Source organism: Mesoplodon mirus, assembly GCF_964341445.2.
Source record: "Mesoplodon mirus genome assembly, chromosome: 2".
Taxonomy (NCBI): domain Eukaryota; kingdom Metazoa; phylum Chordata; class Mammalia; order Artiodactyla; family Ziphiidae; genus Mesoplodon; species Mesoplodon mirus.
Genome location: NC_138977.1, coordinates 140026488 through 140053187, shown reverse-complemented (window position 1 = coordinate 140053187; position 26700 = coordinate 140026488). Strand labels below are relative to the sequence as shown.

General features: G+C 39.1%; 1 protein-coding gene across 1 annotated transcript in view; it reads left to right on the top strand.

Moving 5' to 3' along the window:
* Positions 1-924: 924 nt before the first annotated feature.
* FAT4 (FAT atypical cadherin 4) overlaps positions 925-26700 on the top strand; it is a 170625-nt gene continuing 144849 nt past the window's right edge. Inside the window, exon 1 of the mRNA XM_082611324.1 lies at positions 925-7384. Coding sequence (XP_082467450.1) covers positions 2210-7384 — 5175 coding nt within the window. The 5' untranslated portion in view covers positions 925-2209. The remainder of the gene's footprint in view (positions 7385-26700) is intronic.

Sequence of the window (26700 nt, the reverse complement as noted above, 5' to 3'; positions counted from 1 at the left end):
CCTACTCACCTGGAAGTGGAGACAGGCTTAGGGTTAGATCTGGACTGCAATTAGCTCGCTCTGTAGACAGAGGAGGAATGGGGAAGATTTGGTTTGGATGCTGCCGGATCATACTGTAGAACAACTCCCTCCCCTCTCATCGAAAGAGAAGGGGCAGGAAACGGTTAAAGCAAATCTGCGCTCTGCATTCCCAGACAGGCTTTGCTTAATCCTTCTTCCCGCTCTAATAGACCTTCACCCCCTGCCTTTCTTTTATTTCCCTCGACCCCCCCCCCTTACCCCTGAGTTATTACTAGCATAACAACCTAACGGTCTTCCCCCAGAACCCATCACTAAAGTTATTTATCTGCAAACCTGACCCCACCCCCATCTATTCGGCGGCAGCTTTTTGCTGTTATTGCTCAGATGCCGGCCAAGATGTGACCAAAAAGAAAAAAAAAGGGGGGGGTGGGGAAACCCTACCCCACCCCCTTCTCAGCGCCTCCTACTCGCCGAGCTCCCACACCCGACAGCCTACAGTCCTCCGGGAGGCTGGAGTGATTAGCATCCCGAGAAGCCAGTCGGAGGCGGAAGAAGTCGGAGAGCGCTCGCGGTAGGAGTGCCAGGCGGGGCTGCTTTAGCTCCGGCCCAATGGGGCTGGGGCGAGGGAGGGGCAGTAGGTGACAGCCCGGGGAGCTAGGGGGAGTCCGGGCAAACTAAAGTGAGGGGATCAATGAGTGGCGAGCAAAGTTTCTGAGTCCTGCTCCAGCTCGCGGTCTTCCCTCCCCCTCTGTTTGTGTTTCGACAACGCGGTGTGTGTGTGTGTGTGTGTGTGTGTGTGTTTGTGCGAGCGTGTACGCGTGTGTGCGCGCGCGCGTGCGGCGGGGAAGGGGCGGGGAGAGTGTGAGGGAGCAGCCGGAGGTTGAGAGGGGCTCGCGGAGCTCCAGCTCCACAGCGGTACAACCTTCAGCCCGGGCAGGCGAGAGGGAGAGCGCTGACAGCCGCCGTCCCGAGCTGCCGCGGGCGCCGCCAGAGCCCAGCGCCGACTTCCCCGCCTCCACCGCCAATGGTGAAGGAGAAAGAGGGACTCACCATCCCCCCGCCCCAAACCAAAAGCCTTGTGGATTACAAAGTGAAACTGACACGGGACAATAAAAGCAAAGGGCACGAGGTCAGGGGCGAGGCGCACTAGAGTGGGCTTCTGACTGGGGCCGCCGGAGAAGGAGCCCCCTGGCATGGTGAGGGGAGGGGACTCGGGGACAGCGCGCTGCTCCTGCCCGACCCCGGCGAGGCCGAGAAGAAAGCGGGACCTGCGCTCGATTTGGATGTACAAATAATGGGTCGGCAGGCGTCCCGGCAGAGGTAAAAAAAAAAAAAAAAAAAAAAAAAAAAAAAAATGCTGAGGAGCGCTGGATTTTGCCTGTGCCCGACTAAGGGCTCGAAGCCACAGCAGGGGCGGCGGCGGCTCCTGCTGGAGGAGAAGGGACGGAGCTGAGCGCTCCCGGGTACCGGAACCCTAGCGCCAAAGCGAGCGCTTGGAACGCAGTTTGCTAGCTGCCCGCGCTCAGACGCCGCAGCCTGGGCCTCAGCGGCCACTTCTGCAGTCTTGTTGGAGGGGCGTTGCAGCCTCGTTCTTGAGGAGAGGGGACTCGAGGAAATCCCTCGTCTCCAGCTTTTGGGAAAGCTATTTGATAATCTCCAGGTTCCCCATCGCCCCCTCCCCAGTGCGCAGTTGTTCTTTCCGCACACCGCTACGGACGTTTGTCCTTCCCTCTTCAGTTTCTTCGCCTTGGGTAAGTTCTCAAGTTTCTGAAGACAATTGTTTGCAATGATTCCTCATATACCTTAAATACAGGCAACCTCTCCCAACTCACATCCACCAGCCGAAAGCGCTCAGACTTTCTGGATTCCAAAACAAAGTGAAGGGGGAAAATATAGGAGGTTTGAGAAACTTTTCTGGGGACTCGTCAACAAACAGGAGTGCCCCGAGGAATGCCCTGCCACTTTTCCTCAAGGCATCTCTCCCGCGCTAAGCGTCCAAATGGCTACCTGGAGCCTTTTGCTGATGAGACTTGCTTCTGCTGGACTGGAGGTTCTTTGAAGTAGCAGAGCTCCCAGACAGATACATCGGCTGCATGTTTGCTGGTGCCTACTTGATCCCTGTCATTATCCCTCTTTTTTGCCTCACCTCTTACTTCTCTTTATCACACCGTTCCAGGGAGCCAGGACCATGGACTTGGCAGCAGACAGGGCTCCTGGCCGCCCGTGGCTCCCGCTGCCCACTTTATCATTATTTCAGCTCCTTCGCGTCTTTTGGCTGCTGTCACTGCTACCGCGGCCGGCCCAGGTCAGCGGGGCCGAGCAGCGCCAGGTGTTTGAGGTGCTGGAGGAGCAACCTCCTGGCACGCTGGTGGGTACCATCCAGACGCGCCCGGGCTTCACCTACCGACTCAGCGAAAGCCACGCCCTGTTTGCCATAAACAGTAGCACCGGGGCCCTGTACACCACTGCCACCGTCGACCGCGAGAACCTACTCAGCGACGTGATCAACCTGGTGGTTCTTTCCAGCTCACCCACCTACCCCACCGAAGTGCGAGTGTTGGTGCGGGACCTCAATGACAACGCCCCGGTCTTTCCCGAACCCTCGATTGTGGTCACTTTCAAGGAGGACAGTAGCAGCGGGCGGCAAGTCATCTTGGATACGGCCACCGACTCAGACATCGGCTCCAATGGTGTGGACCACCGGTCCTATCGCATCGTCCAGGGCAACGAGGCGGGTCGCTTCCGCCTGGACATCACCCTGAACCCGAGTGGCGAGGGCGCGTTCCTGCATCTGGTGTCCAAGGGCGGGCTGGACCGCGAGGTCACGCCGCAGTACCAGCTACTGGTGGAAGTGGAGGACAAGGGAGAGCCGAAGCGGCGGGGCTACCTTCAGGTAAACGTAACTGTGCAGGACATTAATGACAACCCCCCAGTTTTTGGTAGTTCCCACTACCAGGCGGGGGTGCCTGAGGACGCGGCGGTGGGCTCCAGCGTCCTCCAGGTGGCGGCAGCGGACGCGGACGAGGGCACCAACGCGGATATCCGCTACCGGCTGCAGGACGAGGGGACCCCCTTCCAAATGGACCCCGAAACTGGGCTTATCACGGTGCGGGAGCCCCTGGACTTCGAGGCCCGGCGCCAGTACTCGCTTACCGTGCAGGCTATGGACCGAGGCGTGCCTTCCCTCACTGGGCGCGCCGAGGCGCTGATTCAGCTGCTGGACGTCAACGACAACGACCCTGTGGTGAAATTCCGCTACTTCCCTGCCACTTCACGCTACGCCTCGGTCGATGAGAATGCTCAGGTGGGCACTGTGGTGGCTCTGCTCACCGTGACGGACGCAGACTCCCCCGCGGCCAACGGGAACATCTCTGTGCAGATTCTTGGGGGCAACGAGCAGCGCCACTTCGAGGTGCAGAGCAGCAAAGTGCCGAACCTGAGCCTCATCAAAGTAGCCAGCGCCCTGGACCGGGAGCGCATCCCTTCTTACAACCTAACAGTTTCTGTCTCTGATAACTACGGGGCGCCCCCTGGCGCAGCGGTTCAGGCGCGCTCTTCTGTGGCGAGCTTGGTGATCTTCGTCAATGACATCAATGACCACCCTCCCGTCTTTGCCCAACAAGTGTACAGAGTGAACCTGAGCGAGGAGGCGCCCCCGGGAAGCTATGTGAGTGGAGTGTCTGCCACTGACGGCGACTCTGGTCTCAATGCTAATCTGCGTTACAGCATTGTCTCTGGGAATGGACTAGGCTGGTTCCACATCAGTGAACACAGCGGCCTGGTGACCACTGGGCTTGCTGGGGGCTTGGACCGTGAACTCGCTTCCCAGATTGTATTGAATATCAGTGCTCGGGACCAGGGGGTTCACCCCAAGGTTTCCTACGCCCAGCTTGTAGTCACCCTCCTGGATGTGAATGATGAAAAGCCAGTATTTACCCAGCTGGAAGGATATGATGTGTCTGTGGTTGAGAATGCCCCAACAGGGACTGAACTACTGGTGCTTGGGGCAACTGATGGGGACCTGGGTGACAATGGGACGGTGCGTTTCTCCCTCCAAGAGTCTGAGACTGACCAGAGGTCCTTCCGCCTGCATCCTGTGTCGGGGAGGTTGAGTACTACCTCCTCCTTGGACAGAGAAGAGCAAGCTTTCTACTCCCTGTTGGTTCTGGCCACAGATCTGGGCTCCCCTCCCCAGTCATCAATGGCTCGAATAAATGTGAGCCTCCTGGATATTAATGACAACAGCCCTGTGTTCTACCCAGTCCAGTACTTTGCTCATATTCAGGAGAATGAGCCTGGAGGTAGCTACATCACCACAGTGTCTGCCACTGACCCAGACTTGGGTCTCAATGGAACTGTCAAATATAGTATATCAGCTGGGGACAGGTCTCGGTTTCAGGTCAATGCTCAGAGTGGGGTTATTTCTACAAGAATGGCCCTAGACAGAGAAGAAAAAACTGCTTACCAGTTGCAGATAGTGGCTACTGATGGTGGCAATTTACAATCTCCAAACCAGGCAATAGTAACCATCACTGTATTGGACACTCAAGACAACCCACCTGTATTCAGCCAGGCTGCCTACAGCTTCGTGGTCTTTGAGAATGTGGCTCTGGGATATCATGTGGGTAGTGTGTCTGCATCCACCATGGATCTCAATTCCAACATCAGTTATCTCATTACTACTGGGGATCAGAAAGGTATGTTTGCTATCAACCAGGTCACTGGGCAGCTTACCACAGCGAGTGTGATTGACAGAGAAGAGCAATCCTTTTATCAGCTGAAAGTAGTAGCCAGTGGGGGCACAGTGACTGGAGACACTATGGTTAACATAACAGTTAAGGATTTAAATGACAACTCTCCCCATTTCCTTCAGGCAGTAGAGAGTGTGAATGTGGTAGAGAATTGGCAGGCAGGTCACAGCATTTTCCAAGCCAAAGCTGTGGACCCTGATGAAGGTGTCAATGGCATGGTACTCTACAGCCTGAAGCAAAACCCCAAGAACCTCTTTACTATCAATGAAAGGAATGGTAATATTAGTCTGCTAGGACCCCTGGATGTTCACGCCGGTTCCTACCAGATAGAGATCTTGGCATCTGATGTGGGTGTTCCCCAGCTCTCCTCTAGTTTCATCTTAACAGTTTATGTCCATGATGTAAATGACAACCCACCAGTGTTTGACCAGCTTTCTTATGAGGTCACCCTTTCTGAGTCAGAACCTGTGAATTCTCGATTCTTTAAAGTGCAAGCTTTTGATAAGGATTCAGGAGCAAATGGTGAAATTGCATACAGCATTGCTGAAGGCAATACAGGGGATGCTTTTGGCATATTCCCAGATGGTCAGTTGTATATAAAAAGTGAACTGGACCGTGAACTTCAAGACAGATATGTTTTACTGGTTGTTGCTTCTGACAGAGCAGTGGAACCCCTTAGTGCTACTGTGAATGTTACTGTAATTTTAGAAGATGTAAATGATAACAGGCCTCTTTTTAACAGTACCAATTACACATTTTACTTTGAAGAAGAACAGAGAGCTGGGTCGTTTGTGGGCAAAGTAAGTGCTATAGATAAAGACTTTGGGTCAAATGGAGAAGTGAGGTATTCTTTTGAAATGGTGCAGCCAGATTTTGAGCTGCATGCAATTAGTGGGGAAATTACAAATACTCATCAGTTTGACAGGGAGTCTCTTATGAGGCAGAGAGGGACTGCAGTGTTTAGCTTTACAGTCACTGCAACAGATCAGGGGCTCCCTCAACCTCTCAAGGATCAGGCCACAGTACATGTTTACATGAAGGACATAAACGATAATGCTCCCAAATTTTTAAAAGACTTTTACCAAGCGACAATATCAGAGTCAGCAGCCAACCTGACACAAGTTTTAAGAGTATCTGCCTCAGATGTTGATGAAGGTAATAATGGACTTATTCATTATTCTGTAATAAAAGGAAATGAAGAAAGACAGTTTGCTATAGACAGTACCTCTGGTCAGGTGACACTTATTGGCAAATTAGACTATGAAGCAACACCTGCCTATTCCCTTGTAATTCAAGCAGTGGATTCAGGGGCAGTTTCCCTCAATTCGACTTGTACCTTAAATATTGATATTTTAGATGAAAATGACAATACCCCTTCTTTCCCTAAATCAACACTATTTGTTGATGTTTTGGAAAACATGAGAATTGGTGAACTCGTGTCCTCTGTTACTGCAACTGATTCAGATTCAGGTGACAATGCTGACTTACATTACAGTATTACTGGGACTAACAATCATGGAACTTTCAGCATTAGCCCAAACACTGGGAGTATTTTTCTTGCCAAAAAATTGGACTTTGAAACACAGTCTTTGTACAAATTAAACATAACAGCAAAAGACCAAGGAAGGCCTCCTCGTTCATCTACAATGTCAGTGGTTATACATGTGAGAGACTTTAATGACAATCCTCCTAGCTTTCCTCCTGGGGATATTTTCAAGTCTATTGTTGAGAATATTCCCATTGGAACGTCTGTCATTTCAGTGACTGCACATGACCCTGATGCAGACATTAATGGGCAACTCTGCTATACGATCATCCAACAGATGCCAAGGGGCAACCATTTTGGCATAGATGAAGTCAAAGGCACTATCTATACAAATGCTGAAATAGATCGGGAATTTGCTAATCTCTTTGAGTTAACTGTAAAAGCCAATGATCAAGCTGTGCCTATTGAAACTAGACGGTATGCTTTGAAAAACGTGACCATTTTGGTTACAGACCTCAATGACAATGTTCCAATGTTTATATCACAAAATGCCCTGGCTGCCGACCCTTCAGCTGTGATTGGTTCTGTTCTGACAACAATTATGGCTGCCGACCCAGATGAAGGGGCGAATGGAGAGGTGGAGTATGAGATCATCAATGGGGACACAGATACCTTCATTGTGGATCGTTATAGTGGAGACTTGAGAGTGGCTTCAGCGCTGGTGCCTTCTCAACTGATCTATAATCTCATAGTTTCAGCAACAGACCTTGGCCCTGAAAGGAGGAAATCAACCACTGAATTGACCATCATTCTTCAGGGCCTTGATGGACCTGTTTTTACACAACCCAAATATATAACTATTTTGAAGGAAGGAGAACCCATTGGCACCAATGTGATATCAATAGAAGCAGCTAGCCCTAGAGGATCTGAAGCCCCAGTGGAGTATTATATTGTTTCAGTCCGTTGTGAAGAAAAAACTGTGGGACGTCTCTTTACTATTGGACGACAAACTGGCATAATTCAGACTGCAGCCATTCTGGACCGCGAACAAGGAGCCTGTCTTTACCTGGTGGATGTTTATGCCATAGAAAAATCAACTGCTTTTCCCAGAACACAGAGAGCAGAGGTAATGATTTTGTCATCCCTTATGATTATTTGTTGATGTGTTTTTTAGGAAGATCATTCTCTTTATATTTACTTTCTATAGTAATTTACCTTTACTGTTGATTGTTCATTTTACTGACAGGAGCATATAAAAATGTTCTGTCACACAGACTAACAAGAATTACATGCAATTTAACTTTAATCCTGATCAAAACCAAACAATGAACAGTTTTTACCTTATATTTCATCTCGTACCATCATATGTGTAAGGCTAATGAGAACTCTTTAGCCATTTCAGAAGTGCAAAAAAAATTCATTTATCTAAGTTACATCATCACACTAAACTAAACACCTCACAGTAAGGAAGTCTACCAGAGAATGAGCAATTTCAGACTTAAGACATCGTTATTCCAAAATGAAGAACTTTGGTAGAAATCAGCATTATAGCATGGCTTTCAAGGGGGAGTGGCTGTGGACTGACAGTTTACATCAGGATGGTATTAACTTTCACATCCTCAGCAGTCTTGGCAGTTTCTTTATAGACAGTGACTAATCTCAATGTGCTGGGCCAAGTTTGGGGAGATTCCTGATTTCATCTGCCTTCATATTTTAGGCACTATCTTCTGACTTAGAGTAATCCTCTCTCTTCCCTCTTGAACTAAAGCATGTAATGTGCTGTGAATGATCAGAGATTAGAAGCTGTTTCTTGTGACAAAACTGTGTTGTTCAATGCCATGGTATAGGTACAAGTTGTTCTGTCTGCTGATGGGCAAGAAACTAGTGTTTCAAAGCATAAGCCAAAAGATTTCAAGCTTGGACTTTCCCGGGGTATATTTTTGGCTGTTACTACCTCAGTGTTTCATTGATTTGATTTTTAAATGAACTACTTCCAAAGTTGTTTTGATAATCAACTAGAAATGATATAGCTATACTCTGGAAAGCTCGTTTGCCATTTCCTAAGTTCTCTCTCCTCACTCCCTTCAAAGAGATTCTGGTGTCACTCAGCCAAAAACACAAAATATCAAATGTGGTTTGTTATACTCGGCAGTAACCCAGACACAACATGCTAGTGAAATTGAGGCTCATGTGTTTGTTTTCTTGCTTTCTTTTATTTTTATTTTTTTTTACAGAGGTGAGGGGTTTTCTTCATTTAAAAATGTTCATTTATTATTATTATCTTTCTGAATCCCCTGTGGTTTTTTTTCTCATGTTAGCTAGCTATGTCTATTCTATGGATGGAACAGTATATTCATGGCCTAGAGGATATTAGAGATATAATTAGAGATATAATTCTTAATAGAGATATAATTCTTAGACATAAAATATTAAGTGGAATATTATACACATAGCCCTGAAGAAACTTTTAACCCATATGTCCTCTTTTACCTAATTAGTTTTCTAAAGATCTTAACATAGGTCTCACTTATTGAGCTATTTGGTTTAACTCAGGCTATGATTTACATGTAATTTTATTTTGATTTGGGGTTATTCCTCCCCTAAACCCACTCCCTGGCTCTACCTTCCTTCTCTGGAATTATTTCTTAGATGAAGAGATTTAAGTAGCTATTAAAGACAGGCAATTAAGTCATTCTAGACTTTAAATTTGTTAAACTGTAAAACAAATTATATTATTGGTTGTTTAGTTCAATGCATTACATTTGCTCTGCAATGAGAATAAATGTCCATTGTTTTCATTAGAAGATTTATTTAGTCTTATTATTTATCCATGAGATATGCAAAGATTAACTTAGCTTAAATTTATTAAATAGTGCTGTTTCTGCATTAGGCATGAGGACTAAAAAATAATGATTATAAACCATTTTGTCAGTAATAGGGGATTATATGTCTGTTACTTTTTTTAACCTCAAATAGCACCAATATGAAAAGTTATTCATATTTACTGTAGCCTATTTAAAAATCTGGAGAGAATTCGTCATGATGATTTTTTTATGAGAAAAAAATTGTTTGTCAGGGTACCTTCTGTGAACTGAAGTGCTGAAATTGTAAACCGAGTTTGAGTTCCCAAGCTCCAACCACTCCTAAAATTAAAAGCAAATGTGTTTCTCCAAAGAATATTGAAAGCAGTAGTTGGGAGCTAGAATTTCATATTATTATTGGTTGTATCTTTCAAGTGTATACAATAAAATTTTTTTCCTTCTGCTCAAACAGTTAATTTACCATGATTCTGAAAAAAGAAGCTGTAAATTACCTCTGGTTGTCAGAGGTGATTTTTCAATTGTTTGTTTCTAAGTGTAAACTTTGCTCCAGTGCATTTTTTAACAATTTATTCATGTACACTGATAGGAGTCTGGGTTGCTTACTCAGGTTTCTGGCTAGAGTCATGGCTGATCACATGCCATGGACAAGCAGAGGGTCAGTGGGTAAAAGAGAAATGATTTAATCTGCATTCTTTTTCAAGCTCTGACACTTGTGTATGTGTGGGAAAGGGGCGGTGCTGGGGACTTGGCTCTGATACTTATTCCAGAGCTCTGTCCAGTTGTACACCTTCTCTGCCCCTACCTGTCATAGCTAAAACTTTGGCATGGATGAGAGTGTCTTTGAAGGATGGCTTTTGTGTTGCAGACACAAGGTTTATTATCCTTTTATTTTATATCTTTGTATTCTAAGAAGAGTCTTGATTATGTTAGAATAGCTCATATACATTTTGTACCACTTTTTTAGGTTCAACAAAAAAATTGGAGATGTAGCACATTCATAAACATTCTCTTTTCATATGTGTTTTATGGGAACATTCAACTTAGAGACTGGGTTGGACTTCTTGAAGATCAAAGACTTTGTCTCATTGGTCTTTATTTCTTTTATTTTTATTCTTTACATCTTTATTGGAGTATAATTGCTTTACAATGTTGTGTTAGTTCCTGCTGTACAACAAAGTGAATCAGCTATGTGTATACATATATCCCCATATCCCCTCCCTCTTGAACCTCCCTCCCACCCTCCCTATCCCACCTCATTGGTCTTTATTAGCTCCTAGTATAATGTCTCCTTGATAATAATATCTCCTAGAGCCTGATGTATAGTAGGTACTCAGTACACGTTTGCTGAATGAGATGGTAGAAGAGCTAAGACTGGTGTGTGCATTCTTGTGCTTCAGGAATAATCAGCAGAGATAAGCTGGGGGAATAAAGGAGGTTAGTAAATTTGATCTTGATCATTATTTGAACTAAGGACATAAAGACATACCAATTATGTCTGTTCTACAAATGAACTGAGAATTGTCAGAAGACTCAAAGAGGAAAGAGGAATTTAGGTGGGTGGTCTCACATGGAACTTAGGGTTTAAATGGAGAGAAATACTGTATATGCTTCTAGGTTGCAGTTCTCAAATTTGTTGGTTGCAGGACCCCAAAGAGCTTTTGCTTAGGTGTGTCTTATCTATTAATATTTATATTTTAAACATTAAAACTGAGAAAATTTAAAAATGTTTATTAATTTCTTTAAAATCACATTAACCATATAACATATTTTTATTTTATTTTATTAAAAGAACTTAATTTTGCCAAACTTAAAAAAATAATGAAAAGAGAGACATTATTTTACATTTTAATAATTCCCTTTAATATCTGGCCTAAGAGAAGACAGCTGGATTCTCAAATCTTCTTATTCCATCTATTGCAATATGTTCTTTTGGTTAAAGTACATGAAGATAATCCATTCTCACTCAGATAGACAAAGCTGGTTAAGGGCAAGATATTTTGATATCCTTTTCAGATAATTGATGATTTTCTTTTGATACTACACCGGAATTCCACAACTGGCTGTTTCTTAAAACTTACTTGCAATTAGGAATCTGAAACCCTACCATTGAATTTTTCATACTTTGTTGCATGAAAATACTGATCTATCTTGCATTCTGAATGGAAATTTTACCTATGTGTGACTTAGAAATATCAGGCATTGATCATTTGGAAAATACTGGTTATAACTGATAAGGATCTTATCAAAAGAGTCATTAAATATATTGACTCACAACCTCATGGTGATGGTTCGAAGCTTTCCAAATTTGAATTTTCACCTGAAAGCTCAAATTTTATCATTAGTAACATATATTGTTAGTTGTTGTCACTTTGTTCATTTTCAAACAAACAAACAAAAAATGTCTGTCACATACCAAATCTAAAAAAAGCGTAGTTTCTCTGTCTGTTGTTCTTTCAAGTAAAAATTGTATTCTGTAAATAGAGCACCTAGTTCAGCCTTCAACTCAATCCATCACACACATGCTTTTCTTTGAGACTACTTACAGTGGTACAGATTAATGGTTCTTTGTGCACATTTCACTATTTGTCACCCAAATATTGAAAAGACATCAGGATTTAATGGTCTAGATTTAATAACATTAATCATTTTACTGTTTCTTCAAGGAGAGTTCTTCAGTTTTTAAGTGAAACTGACATTTTATTTTTACTGTGCCTAGTAAGTGAAGAATACAATTAGAGCTGAATACTTTGGAACTACTGCTTTGCTTTGTGCTAAGGCACCAACAGTTTTACCTGCCCTTTGCTTTTGCACCTCTAGTGTAAATGTCAACATAGTGAAAAGGCAAACAATGTTTTGTATAATTATGACCACAGTTTTTATTTCCCAGGCATCTTTAATGGGTCTCTGGTATGCCTAGGGACCCATGTTCCACAGTGGGAGAACCATTGGTCTAGGCACTGAGATTTTTGCAATTCAGTAAAAAAAAAAACAAAAAACAAAAAAGCAACTAGAAATATTCTACTAAAAGTGTGTGAACAAATTATGATTGCATTTAGATTAGAAATGAGTTTTAGCAATTGATAATAAATAAATTTATTTTTACAGTGAAACCATCAAGAGTTCCAGGAGAAATGATGGAGACGTTTGTAATATCAATACTGAATATCAAGTTTAGAAATGATTTTCTTCCAAAGAGTTTAGAAGAAGAGTTAGTGCACCTTATATTAAATGTCTGTATATCTTGTGTGTCATTCCTCACAGCCAAAGTATAAGCAACAGAACTGAATATTTAATAATAATGATAATAATAATTATTATTATAAAATTTATTGCATATCACTATGTTCAGTCATTGACCTGAGTGCTAAGTGCTCCTTTAGGGATTTTTATTATTTGAGCCTCACAGCAACATTAGTCATATCACTCCCACTTCGTAGTTGTGGAACCAGTCTCAGAAAAGTTAAATGATTTGCTTAGGTTCAGATTGATAGAAAGAAAAATCACATCCAGACTTGCATAATCCATTATTTGTGTTCATAGCTACTGTCCTATAAAGACAGGGTAATCTGTGGCCTTCGTTAAGAGATGGGCTTTTTTACTCCATAGATAAATGTATAGATGTATGCTTTTGATAATCTTGTTTTCACACCCTTACTGGTGTTAAAAACTCTTTGAAAAGTAGTATTATGTATTGTCTGAACCAAGAGGAGCATGCTTTTTGCTGCCTCAATCAAGGCCATCAGCAGATGCTGTACATTCCTATGGGTCAGTTACTGGTAGCAGCAAGGATTCCAAGTTGAGGAACTGTGGAGGTGTTTTTGGAGCAGGGAAGAAGGGTGAGAATATGAGAGAGGGGCACTGGAGACAAAGGAAGGGCACACGTATATGCAGTGACTCTCTTAATTTACAGTACTGTACAGGTTGGAAACAGTTGCTGTACTTTATTTGTGGAGAGTCCATTTTTGGATTTTCAGATGATAAGTCTTACTCTCCTAAGGAATGATGATGAAATTGTGTGGGTTGAGTGTGAAGATTATATTCAAAGGAGTAAAACATTTTCTTACTTCCTCGACTTTTGACTTCCACGTTGTTTTTTTTAAAAAACAATAATCTATGATTATTTTCTGATTCTATTTTTTCCCTGTTGGTATGTGTTTAAATTTATTAAATTTATTAAACTGTGACTTAAAGGCCTCTATAAGTTTTTAAGACATGTACAAATGTGTATCACAGACAGGAATATTGGTGGACAATTAAGCTCATGCTGCATATTTCATATATGGCTTCAGGATGCTTGATTTGGTCTCTCTCTTTTGTTGATATATTTCCATAGATATAGTTTATTTTCTGACAGTTATTGGTTATTTCTTTTTTTGCCTTTATTAAAACCCAAATTATTTTAATCCTTTATTGTTCCATTAGATTTTGAGGCAACTACTCTAGGAATAGTTTTGAAAAGATATTTATGTACTTCATATTTTGTGGAATCAATTTTTCATTGCACTGTCTGCAGCTTGCACTTTGTCATAATTACAATGAAAAACTGCCAAAGAACCTCATTAGCTGTGAGGGACTGTTGAGTTAGTGACTATAAAGGATTCCACAGGCCCTGAGGTATGTCCTCTCTTCCAAGAATTAATATTTCTAAGGTTCAGCTCTTGATGAATACCCATGAAATTAGGTAGTGTTCAGAATAAGGAGATTGGGAGTGGAAACTGAAGAAGAGCAACTGGCAAGTGACATAGCCAAAATGAATTAAAGTGTTTCTTAAAGTCTCCTAGATATGGAATATGGTAAATATATTCTAATGCTTAGAGGCTTTAAGTAGTCTGTGACAACAGCAGCCAATTTTAGTAGTACAATAAATAAGGAGGAGAGCGTATGAAGAAGTACTATATATATATAGAACCACATACTAACATGTATGCAACCATTGTACAAAGATTACTGGATTTTCCCTGGTGCTAAAATCCTGAGACAAAATGGGACAATAAAGTCATGAAGATGACAGAATCTAACTGGAAGATAATTTACATGTGGCAGTCAAGAATTGACTCTAGGGATGCAGTTTCCAGACATGTATGCATATTTAGGAAACAATTAGAGGATAAAAACCAAGTTTTAAGGTATTGAGGAAATGTTGAGAGACATTTATAAACCCTGTTTGACAACTGGCAACTGGGAGCCAATGGTATTGTTATGGATTATTTGTTTCAGATTATTGACATTTTTCTGGAATGTTTTATCATGTATAGATTCTAACATATATAAAGTGTTTACATTATGTCAGACACTGGTGAGCACTGGCCATTGTCTTGCCTTCACCATAATCCACGACATCTCACCATTTGACAGATGAGGATACCAAGGCTAATGGAGGTCAAGTTTATGGAGCTGGTTTATGGTGGAATGGAATTTGAACCTAGCAGTCTGACTTGAGTATGTATGTTTAATCTCAATACAACATGTTATAAGAATGGTTGATACTTTCTATACCCTCATAGGCATACAAGTTTTACTATGTAAAAAGTTGTTTTCATATTTTTATATTTCTTCATACTGGTGACTGAAGAAATATAGGGTAAAGTGAAGTTTAGTTAATGACCCAATAATAGGATTACTTTAGGTCCCTATTAATCTGTAGTTAGGTTAGGCTTGAATAAATGGACCTATAATGTCACTTCTTCATTTTATTTTTCGATGTGCCGTGAGAATATATTTCCATTCTTCCAGTTACTGGCTCATTTACTTTCTTCCCTTTTCAGCAAAATTTTTGAAGGAGTTGCCTCTACCTGTCTTCTTTCTTCTCATTATCTCTTAAATCCACCCCCATCAGGCTTGGTTTCTGCCACTCTAGTAAAATTGCTCTTACCAAAGCCACCATGATAGCCACATGTTTACATCCATTGGGCAGGTCTCAGTGCCCATTGTATATATACTTCTAAGTAATCAAACTCTCAGGATTTTTATTCTGTTTCTTGGACCAGTTCCTTTTCAGCCTCCTTCACCAGCTTCTCTCCATGCCCTCAAATTTGAACTGTTGGAATATCCCTAGAATCAGTTCTTGAAAACCTCTTCCTTTTTAATCTACACTTATTCCCTTGAAGATCTCAATCAAGCTCATGATTTTAAATAACATATGAACAGATGAGTCCAAAATTTTGTCTCCACCTTGTATATCTCTCCTGAATTCCATATTCATATAACCAACCACTTACTCATTACATTTGATTAGTTTCTTAATAGATATTTTAAATTAACATTTCCAAATCTGAGCTCTTGATATCTTCCCCAATAAAAAATGACTCAAGAACCCTCAGCCATCTCCTTTTCAATTGATGGCAACCCCAATCTTCTAACTGCTCGGGTCAAAAACTTGGTGGTCTTTGACTTCTCACTTTCACACCCTATGTGCACTCTGTCAGTTAATCTTGGCTCTCTCTTAAAAATATATCTAGGACTTCCCTGGTGGCGCAGTGGTTGGGAATCCATCTGCCAATGCAGGCACACGGGTTCGAGCCCTGATCCGGGAGGATCCCACGTGCCGCGGAGCAACTGAGCCCGTGCGCCACAACTACTGAGCCTGCGCTCTAGAGCCCGCGAGCCACAACTGTTGAGCCCGTGAGCCACAGCTACCGAAGCCCGTGTGCCTGGAGCCCATGCCCCACAGCAGGAGAGGCCACCGCAATGAGAGGCCCACCCACCGCAGCAAAGAGTGGTCCCTGCTCTCTGCAACTAGAGAGGGCCCGTGCACAGCAACAAAGACCCAACACAGCCAAACAAAAACAACGACAACAAATATATATATATATATATATATATATATATATATATATATATATATATATATATATATATCTCCAGAAATTTATCTTTTCTCGTCACTTATACTGTTACTCCCTTTGTCTAAGACGCCATCATCCTTCCCTTGGATTATTGAAGACAGACATCTTCTTACTGATCTCCATCATTCTTTCCCACTCTTCTCTTTCCTTGCTCATCTTCTTTACTCATACTGGCTTCTTGCTAGTCCCAAAACTTGCTAGGAATACACCTGCCTCAAAGCTCTTGCTCCTGGATCCTCACTCTGCATAGAATGCTCTTTCCTCCAGAGCACCTACTTGGATAATCTCCTCCCACGCTTCAAGTATTTGCTCATATCTCACATTCTAAGTGAGAACTAACTTTCCTTTACTGACTTATTACTGCAGCTCCCCACCCCCTCATCCTGCCTGATCCATTTCTCTGCTATAGTGTTTCATATTCCTCCCCCATAGAATTGATCATCTTCCTTCACCAGCTTCTTCTCATCTCCCGAAATGCTAAATACTGGGATGCCCCTGGAATCAATTCTTGAAATTCTTCTCTTTCTAATCCACTCTATTCCACTGAGGTGACGAGCCCAACCAATCTCATTACTTTGAATAATATATATATACACTATACAGGTATAAGTGCATGTGTGATATAATTTGCTGATCTGTAATTTTGATTATGTTTTATCTGTCTTCCTCCTGCTAGAATGAAGTTCCACAAGGGCAGGTGTATTTATCTGCTATGTTCATTGATGTACCTCAAGAACCTAGAACATTATTTGTAACATAGTAGGCACAAAGTAAATTTTTGTTGGATGAATGAATGAATAAATGAATGAATAACTAATGAATGGATGAATTGATTTCCCTGCTTCTGTCTTTCATCTCTTTGATTTAGTCTAGCAGGTGGAGTGATCCTTTAAGATGTAGGTCAGATCATTTCACTCCTTTGCTCAGAATCCAAAGCTTTCCATTTAACTCGTGGTAAAAGCCAGATCCCTACAGTGAGCCCCAAGGCCCTATGTGGCCTGCTCTCATCAGTCAGTCATTTCCTGACTTCTCTTCTTCTTGGCTCTCCCTCCCTAAGCTTGCTCAGCAGCTTCACTGTGGGCTGTGGCCCAGCCTCGGGAGCTCCTGCCTCACAGCCTTGGGCTGCCTGGGCTCTCAGCCTGGACTGCTGGCTTTGTGCTTCTCTCACATCTTTTCTCAAGTCACCTTGCAAAGTTCTCATTCCCTCAACCTTCCTTCTTCTCTTTTCTTCTTTTTGTTTCTTCTTAGTCCTTATCATCACCCAACATAACACATATGTTACTTCTTTATTTTGTTTATAGTATGTCTTCCCTCTAAAATATATGTAACCAGGGGAAATGTTTTCATCTGTTTATTATTGCTGTATTCCCATCACCTTCAATAGGGCTGGATCAATGCAGATGCTCAGTAAATCTTTGATAAAGTAAGGAATTACTGGTGAACATGCTGCAAATATGCTGCTTAAAGGCCAGAAGCTCAGTCAGTGATGCGTGCTGAAGGAAACGAGTCATTTTTCATATCTCAAGCCAAGCCATGGAGCTTCTTCTGAAATCAGTGAAGCTAGCTAATTGGCCAGGACTGATTTTCCTGGGTAGAATGACCATGGCTGCGTGACTTGACTGGCCAAGAGCCTGTAACTCAATATCCAGAAATCTGTATTGCCTAAAGTACAGTGAGATCACTAATGCTTATTTTATAGACAATTTGGTAAATTAGAACAGTTTAGAGTATATATAACAATGTATGCTACTCTATTACCATGTCTTCTCATTTCCTTAGAATTTATCAAATTTTGCTTTAGAGAACAAATCTTAACTTATTGTAAACCATGTTTTTCTTTCTGCAAAAAAGCAGGATAACAATATTCTACTTTGGATATTGATACGTTTAAGTACTGTCATTCCTTTTTCTAATTTACACCATTGCTCAATATTTAATATCAATAGTATTAGTAAACTTGATTAATAAAACACAGCAAATAAAATATTGTTTAACATTTCATTCTGACTGATGTTTATGTGAAATAGTGCATGCTTTTGATTTGGAAGAAGCTTGATTCAAACGTTTTCATGGTTACTCTCTGAATTTCATTTTTCTCATCTGTGAAATGGAAATGATTACCTGTTTCATGGCTTCTTGTGAGGGTGGAAAAACAAGGTGCTCACTAAAGTTTGTTAGTTTCCTTCCTTTTTCTCCAAAATGCAGATATGCACAGAACTATTAACATTTTAAAAAACGCTTTCTATTTTCAAAGTGTTTTAGAACTCTATCCCTCCTTTTTTTTTAAATTGCCCTAACAAGTCTGTAAAGAGGCATATCAGGTGTTTTTTGCTTCATTTTAAGGAAAAGGCACAGAGAATTTCATGATTTGCATGTGATCACAAATCTAGAGTAACATTTAGTTTTTTTCTGACTTTGGTCCATGCTTGGCACTAAACCACACTGCCCGTCTGTGGTTAAATTGATGCTATTTACCTATCCATTATTTTATTATTGTTGACATAATTCAATAATAGTTATAGTCTCTTAAAGGAATTAATTTACTAATCCAGAAACTTTGAGAGGCTTAGTTGCTTATGAAACAAGCAAATTAAAATAGATTATTCAGTGTCTGTTTCATTTTAAAGCCTTCTCTCTCATTTAGATGAGAAATGTTCATCTCTCAATTGTCAGACATTGACTACCATGAAATCATGTGTGTTTATCTGAGAACCTAATTTGAAAAAAAAAATTTTTGTCAATTACTTAACGCAATTCTATTAGTTGAAGTCAAATTGGCTGGTCCCATCAAATATAGGTAAAACTATCTTTTCTTCAAAACTACTTTGTTTTGTACAAAACATATAAATTTTGGGAACTTCTTAAGTGAGAATTTTCTAATTCATAATTAAAATATTTCCCTGAAAATAATGTTTTATTATTTTCTGAAATTGTTCAAAAAAGCAAATACCCAAAGAAGATGTGCTTCCCTTCTGCTTGACATAATGTTCTATAGTATGTAACTTTGTTTTTTAGTCAAGATATTTACTCTCTCTGTCTGTCTGTCTGTCTGTCTGTCTGTCTCTCTCTCTCTCTCTCTCTCTCTCTCTCTCTCTATATATATATATATATATATATGCATGTGTACATATATATATGAAGCCACTTCATGCTACAGTGGGTTTGAAGAGGTTACAAAAGCATATATACAATGAAAGGAAGATAAGATTGTTAAATTAAACTATAGGAAGTAAAAATAAGTGTAGCTAAAAAGTAATCCTGGAATATGTAAGATTAGCATACAGAAATGTATGTCTTAGGTAGTCCACTAAGTTTAATTTTCTAAATGCCAAATCAAACAGAGAAATAAGATCAGGTAGATAAGTCATGGTGTCCTAGACTCAACAAGTACATACATAAGACAGTTAACAAAAGAAATATAGATTTTCTAAACCTTAAGGACCTAAGAGGAATTTATCTCACAGATGCTCAAAAGAGATCTATTTTTAAGTGATGATTTTCTCAATGGTAATTTTACTAGTACAATGACAGCTTTTCAATATCTCCTATCTTGATGTCTTTTGTTTATTTATTTTCCCCCGTTCTCTCTCTCTCTTTTTTTTTTTTTAACATCTTTATTGGAGTATAATTGCTTTGGAGTGGTGTGTTCGTTTCTGCTTTATAACAAAGTGAATCAGTTATACATATACACATTTCCCATATCTCTTCCCTCTTGCATCTCTCTCCCACCCTCCCTATCTCACCCCTCTAGGTGGTCACAAAGCACTGAGCTGATCTCCCTGTGCTATGCGGCTGCTTCCCACTAGTTATCTATTTTACATTTGGTAGTGTATATATGTCCATGCCTCTCTCTCGCTTTGTCACAGCTTACCCTTCCCCCTCCCCATATCCTCAAGTCCATTCTCTAGTAGGTCTGCATCTTTATTCCCGTCTTGCCCCTAGGTTCTTCTGACCCTTTTTTTTTCTTTTTTCTTTTTCTTTTTTAGATTCCATATATACGTGTTAGCATGTGGTATTTGTTTTTCTCTTTCTGACTTACTTCACTCTGTATGACAGTCTCTAGGTCCATCCACCTCACTACAAATAACTCAGTTTCATTCCTTTTAATGGCTGAATAATATTCCATTGTATATATGTGCCAAATCTTTATCCATTCATCTGTCGATGGACACTTAGGTTGCTTCCATGTCCTAGCTATTGTAAAGAGAGCTGCAATGAACATTTTGGTACATGGCTCTTTTTGAATTATGGTTTTCTCAGGGTATATGCCCAGTAGTGGGATTGCTGGGTCATATGGTAGTTCTATTTTTCATTTTTTAAGGAACCTCCATACTGTTCTCCATAGTGACTGTATCAATTTACATTCCCACCAACAGTGCAAGAGTGTTCCCTTTTCTCCACACCCTCTCCAGCATTTATTGTTTGTAGATTCTTTGATGATGGCCATTCTGACCGTTGTGAGATGATATCTCATTGTAGTTTTGATTTGCATTTCTCTAATGATTAATGATGTAGAGCATCCTTTAATGTGTTTGTCGGCAATCTGTATATCTTCTTTGGAGAAATGCCTATTTAGGTCTTCTGCTCATTTTTGGATTGGGTTGTTTGTTTTTTTGATATTGAGCTGCGTGAGTTGCTTGTATGTTTTGGAGATTAATTATGATGTCTTTTAGAATGTACTTATGACAAATTGTAAAACTGCGCTTCTAACAAATAATTTATTTATGGATCAAAAGAGATTCCCCCGTTGGTAGAGTGCTCTTGTTTGGCTTTATTTCACGTAGTAGATTAATATTTTATAATCACATGATGAACATTCCTATTGAGGTTTTCACATTAACGTATCTGCAGCACATCACAGGGGTAACCGGATGATAGGGGTTTCGGTAAGATTATAGCTTAATCCTTTGGTAAGATTTTAGCTTTACTTCTATTTTTTTTAAAGTTCATTTAAAGCAATTGGTCAAAATATTTGGCCCACATCTAGCAACCTGTGTCTTAGATTGTGGCCATTTCTTAGAAACATAATTGAGTTACTAAATTCTGCTTGAATTAATTATATTGCTTTATTGTAACATTTTCCCTCACCAGTAGCTGTATGGGAGTCCTTTAATTGCTACAAAAAGTTGACCCAGTCTCTTTTTTTAAGATGGTAACTTCAATTCTCCACTAAAAAGATTAAAGTACTAATTCATGTATATGACTAAATGGGACAGAACTGCCTGTGTTGCAAGTACAGCTTAATATTTTATTACTTTGCATAATAAAATAGGGAAAGTTATTTATTTATCCATTGAGGTTGTAATTAATTACAAGTAACTAATGAATCCTTAGTATTTCACGTCCACAGCCTAGCAGATTTAGAACACACTTGACCCCAGACTTGCTGGAAAATGAAGGAAGTGGGAGTAAAAATTTTCTTTATAGGACAAGATGCTTTGGGATAGGAGGGACCACATAAGCTTGCCAAAACTTTGGGTCAAACTGAGCACAGATGGCCAGAGCTGATAGAGGTGTCTATTATTGTATTTTCTTCTAGGCACTTTTCTGCCTGTGTGTCAGTGTGTTTATACTTAAATGAAGAATTTTGGTTGCTTGGCAACCAAGAGAATATACATTTAGAGAAAACATTTTTGCTAAGGAAAAAGAAATTGGTACTTTTAGATACTGGATAGTGGAGGTTAGGGAGGTGTTGCTTTGAGCAGTATTAACATTAAGCAAAGGCAATTTTCCAGGAGAAAGGTGTTTGCTATATATGTCTAAAATTAAATAATTCACATTGTACATTTACTTCTTAGCTTGTCTCTACCTTCTACCTCAAATACTATTTGAAAAAATAATGGCCTAAGTAAATGCATTATGTTAGTTAATCTAACTTCTTATAGTGCACAGGGTAAACATTTGATGAAGTGAAACTCTAATTGAAATTTTATTTTCTGACTTTATTTTTTTCTAAAATTAATTATTTTAAATCCTCAATTAAAAGATTTAATATGTACTTCAATTTCTGAAGGAGATCTATGTTATTCTTAATATTGAGTATAGTTGTGTACTGCATGATTAAATATTGAAATAAACATAAATTTGAAAGTTAGACTAATTTTATTCAAATCCTGGCTTTACCCTTTCATGATGTGTGACCTTGAAGCAGAAGTTAAACTTCTCTGAGCTACAGTGCCTTCATCTGTTAAAGGGAGAGAATTCTAACCATTTATCTTAACCACTGAACATAGCAGTTCATATTTTCCTAAAAGTCTGTTTGGTTTACTTTTATTGATGCTGCATTCAGTTATTTACTCCTTGTGTGGTCAAGAAGGCAATGATTAAAAAGAAAAAAAAAATGTAAACAGCTACTGGGCATGTAAATAGCTACTGTTTATATAGGAACTCTGATGACATTTCTAATGATACCATGTAGATGGTAAACAAAACCAAGCTTACAAATTACATTTCCTAAGTTGAGGGAAATTACTCAGGAAGCACATTGAAAAATACCTCTTTGGTTATTTTCTCATTCTACTATATCAGGTAGAAAAATAACTTTTAAATGATGGTGACTAATAAGCTGAAAGACATAACTCAGAAAATAAAGGTTATTAACTAAGATAAGGAAATGGGTGTAATGTTTAAATTGTTTATTTGCATATAATTTAATTTAAGTAAATTTCAGGATTCTTCTTTTAATTTTAATATAATGTACAAACAGATAAACAGTTTATGGACTGTGTTCTTTTAAAAGTGTCAAATTTTGAAGTCATTTTAAAACACAGGCAGCCTACCTGGGGAAAACAAAATAAAAACTTTGTTGAAAGACAGCCTGTTAGAAATTGGACTTCAGAAACAACTCTAAAACACCTTTATTTCAATTTAATACCATATTTGAAACATCTAGAAGAGGCAGTTTTAAATATTCCAACAGTGCATTGTAAGCACTGCAACTTTACAAGTTTTATTTCTAAGAAAAATGATGTTAAAAACTGTTCATTTTACGTGTGCTTTTCTGAATAAGGAGTCTTTCTGTTTTAAAAGAGGAAATGAAACATGGTACTGCTCTCTTAATGTGTTAGTTCTGATGTCAAGGCACTTTTATTGGAACAATTTTAAGCGTACTCTGATTACGAAGGCAAATAAATTTAAGCAGACCTGGAGTGATAGGAAGATTCCAGTTTTTGTTGATTTCCAACTTGTGTCATACACTGTATCATATACTTTGCAAATATATCATTTACTCCTCTTGAAAATTCTTTGAAGCACGTAACAGTATCTCCATTTCACAGATGAAGTATCAAGGACCATGACAATTTGAGGAAATTGTTTTGTGGTACAGCTGGATTTGAGTTCATTTGGTTTCAAAGCTTTTGTTCTTTCCACCACACTCTATGGCTCTTTAATATTATAAGTCGTTGTCTGTTAATGTAATAGAAAGAATGGGATTAAAAGAAAAAAACCCCATAAATATAAAAGAAAGCATTGGTTTGGATCCTGACCTATATCATAACCAGATCTTACTTTTTTGTTTGGAATTTTTATATACTGAATATTCACTTTTTAAATACTGAACAATACAATCAAATAATATTTTTTAAAGAGTTAATAATCTTGCTTCAAAGAAGTTTACTTGCTTCAAAGATTAACCATGAATCTCATTAAAAGGCAAGACATGCTGAGGAATCACAGAAAATTTCTGTTTGCTAATAGTTGAACTTATGATTAATTGAATTAAATTAGATGTTAACTATCTTTGATATACCTAAACCAATCTCCTAATTAAATAGTTTAAAATGAATGAATCCATTTTTGCTTTTAATAATGGTTCTAGAAGAAAGAAAAAATAGGATAATTAATGTCAACTTAGTAACTGATAATTAATATGGATTTAGTCATGGAAGAAGGGGTAATATGGAGCCTGCACTTATAAATACATTTATATATTATAAAACACCTATGTACATATAACCAGGTATATTTATATGCGGGTTGCATTGAAGATTAGTGCTATTTCATGTGTAAAGTTTTCCTTATAAGAGCAGGTGAACAGGAAAAGACTGTTGAATTCAAATTTAGGAAACAGTGGGAAGAGCAAGGACTTTTGGTATAGACACAGTAGTACAATTCATGATCTTAGGGGAGCTGTTTAATACACTAGTGTGTCAGCTACCTCCTTGTGAAGTCTATTTCACAGATCTGTTTTGAGAAATAAAATAAATAAGTGTACCCAGGATGTTCACCCCAAATAAGTATTAGTTCACTTCCTTCTCACCATTTTTCATTTGCATAGATGATAATTTTGTCATTAATCAGGCAAGATAGCAAGGTTACAGCATTGAGAGATGCATAAACAACACCTCAGTTTTTCATACCTGCTTTTAAATGAGACCAAGTTTGAGAGCTTTCTTGCAGTGCTTCTCAGTGGAGAATTCAAGCAACTTAGGATTTCCAGTTTTCTTCTGAGGTGGTAGATGGGCACAGAAACAGAAGAGTTGTTAATCTTTTTCTGGCCATTTGCCCAGATGTATATGTTCACCTTGCTAAAATCTTGTTTCTCCACATTGTCACATAGGCAATAATCAAGGACTTCTAAATTGGAAGGGATAAGTACTAGGACTTTGTTCTTATGTTTTATTGTGAACAATTTATTTGCCTTTATATTGATTCCCATCCTTAAGTTTCATCCCAGTATTCAATATGCCAGACAGGGTGTTTCGTACTGGAGATTCAAATTTGCATTTTACAGATCTGTGCCTTTGAGGGACAAACAGTCCATCAGGAAGACAAACATCACATAAACCATTATCAGAAAATGTAGAAGGTTGCTATGATGAAATAAAGTTTTACCAATTGATTATAGTAACTGGTTTCACACAATTGAGATGATTTATCTTACTTAAGAATTCAAAAAAAAAAAGAATTCAGTTATTGTACTTCATAAGGGGTTGTCTACATATTTTAAATTATTTGAAGTGCAATCATTTTGTTGGTCTACAGTCTGAGAAGACAGCTGTAAAACAATACCTATTTTTCATATTTTCCTGTTTTTAAAATATTTGATATGAGATATCATTGTGTAACTAAATAGAGTTTGACTTACAATATATCCATCTTGGGCCTCATCCCAGAGATATTCTAGTATCTAAGATACTCTTAGATAGTTTGAGGCTGCCACTCAGTCCTACTGTGCCTTTCCTTTCCTGCTAGGACACTGGTCCATTCTGGGCTGCATCTCTGCCCTTAGGAGCTACCTTTGCCCTTAGATGCCTCTATCCATGCTTACATTTCATGAACGTGTGTATCTTGGTCAGGAACTATATTTATTCATCTGTCTTCAACATTATTCTTATCTCTGATAATGGTTATTAAACAATAACAGCATGGTTATTAAATAATAATTATTGAACAACAATGGCAACCACCCCTAAAACAATACAAACTATTTATTAAGAAAAGATGGTTATCTGTGCTTTTTAATTCAGATCTCAAAATAATCTTGTGAAATAAATGCTGTTACTACCATTTTACAGATGAGAAAACTCAGGCCTAGGAAAAGATAAATTTACTTCCTTTGGGTCATACAATTAGCAAGGCATAGAGCCAGGACTGAAGCCCAGGCACGAATTCCAAAACTCATCCCTACCAATAGCACATTCTCACAAAGTTTCTGACAAAGATATCAGTATGGGAAATTTGAATAAGTAATTCCTGTTTTCACTGTACATGGTATATTATTTGTATAATTTTATATGTGTATAGCATAGATGGCTTTTTAGATCACTTTAAGTCCCTTTTGGAATGAATCATAAATTAAAAAAATAGATTGAATGTGGAAGCAGAATTTTAATCAAATGAATCTGGGAAAACATTCTTTAAAATATCATTGACTCATACAAAATATGAGAATGTATGAAAACATTTTCTTCAACATATTTTTTCAAAGGCTTTTATTGTTTCTGTTTTGTATATCCAATAAGCAAAATTCAAACTTTTGAAAATATTCCATTTTCATATGGTGATATGTTTTAGTTTGATTAGTTCTCAGAACAATGCATGTGAGGATTCCTTACGTGGATGCTTATTTAAAATGCATATTATTTTTAAGAAGATTCAAGGAACATCCTTGAATCATGTCATTTTAACAAGTTGCTCAAGTGATTCTGATGCAAATGGCCCCCTGATCTTGTTGTAAGAAACCTTTCTTCTTTAATTGGCTAGGATTTTTATGAGATTAATTATATTTTTGCAAATTTGGAAACTTCTCTGAAGTAATACTAGTGGTGGTAATCGTAGTAAGCTCAACACCGGGAGCCCCAGTGGATAATTACCTTTTCCCCTTTGATAGCGACTCAAAAATACCAGAACACTTTGGCTTTAGTTGATGACAAATATCTGGGGCAACTAATGAAATACTAAAATGTAAATTGAATAATTAAAAATGTACACCGTCCTAGTTATTGATTAATTAAGCTCCTGTAAATGTGTTATAAATAACTATGTAGCATTCAGAATCCCCTCCCTGCCTTCTCAGAAATTACCTTACACAAGATAGCTTTTATTTATTTATTTTATTTTATTTATACATTTATTATACATTTAGAAAGAAGATGAGAGTAATAGATTTTTGTTGGTATAAGCCAAACTTTCAGAGATTAAATCTTCTTATGGAAAGCAATATTTCCCAGAGAGATACAGGAAAAAAGAACAATATGAAAGAACTAAGTAGTGTTCCAAGTACAAGGGGATGGCTCTATGAGTCAACCCTGGGAGAGTATATTTAAAAGGAC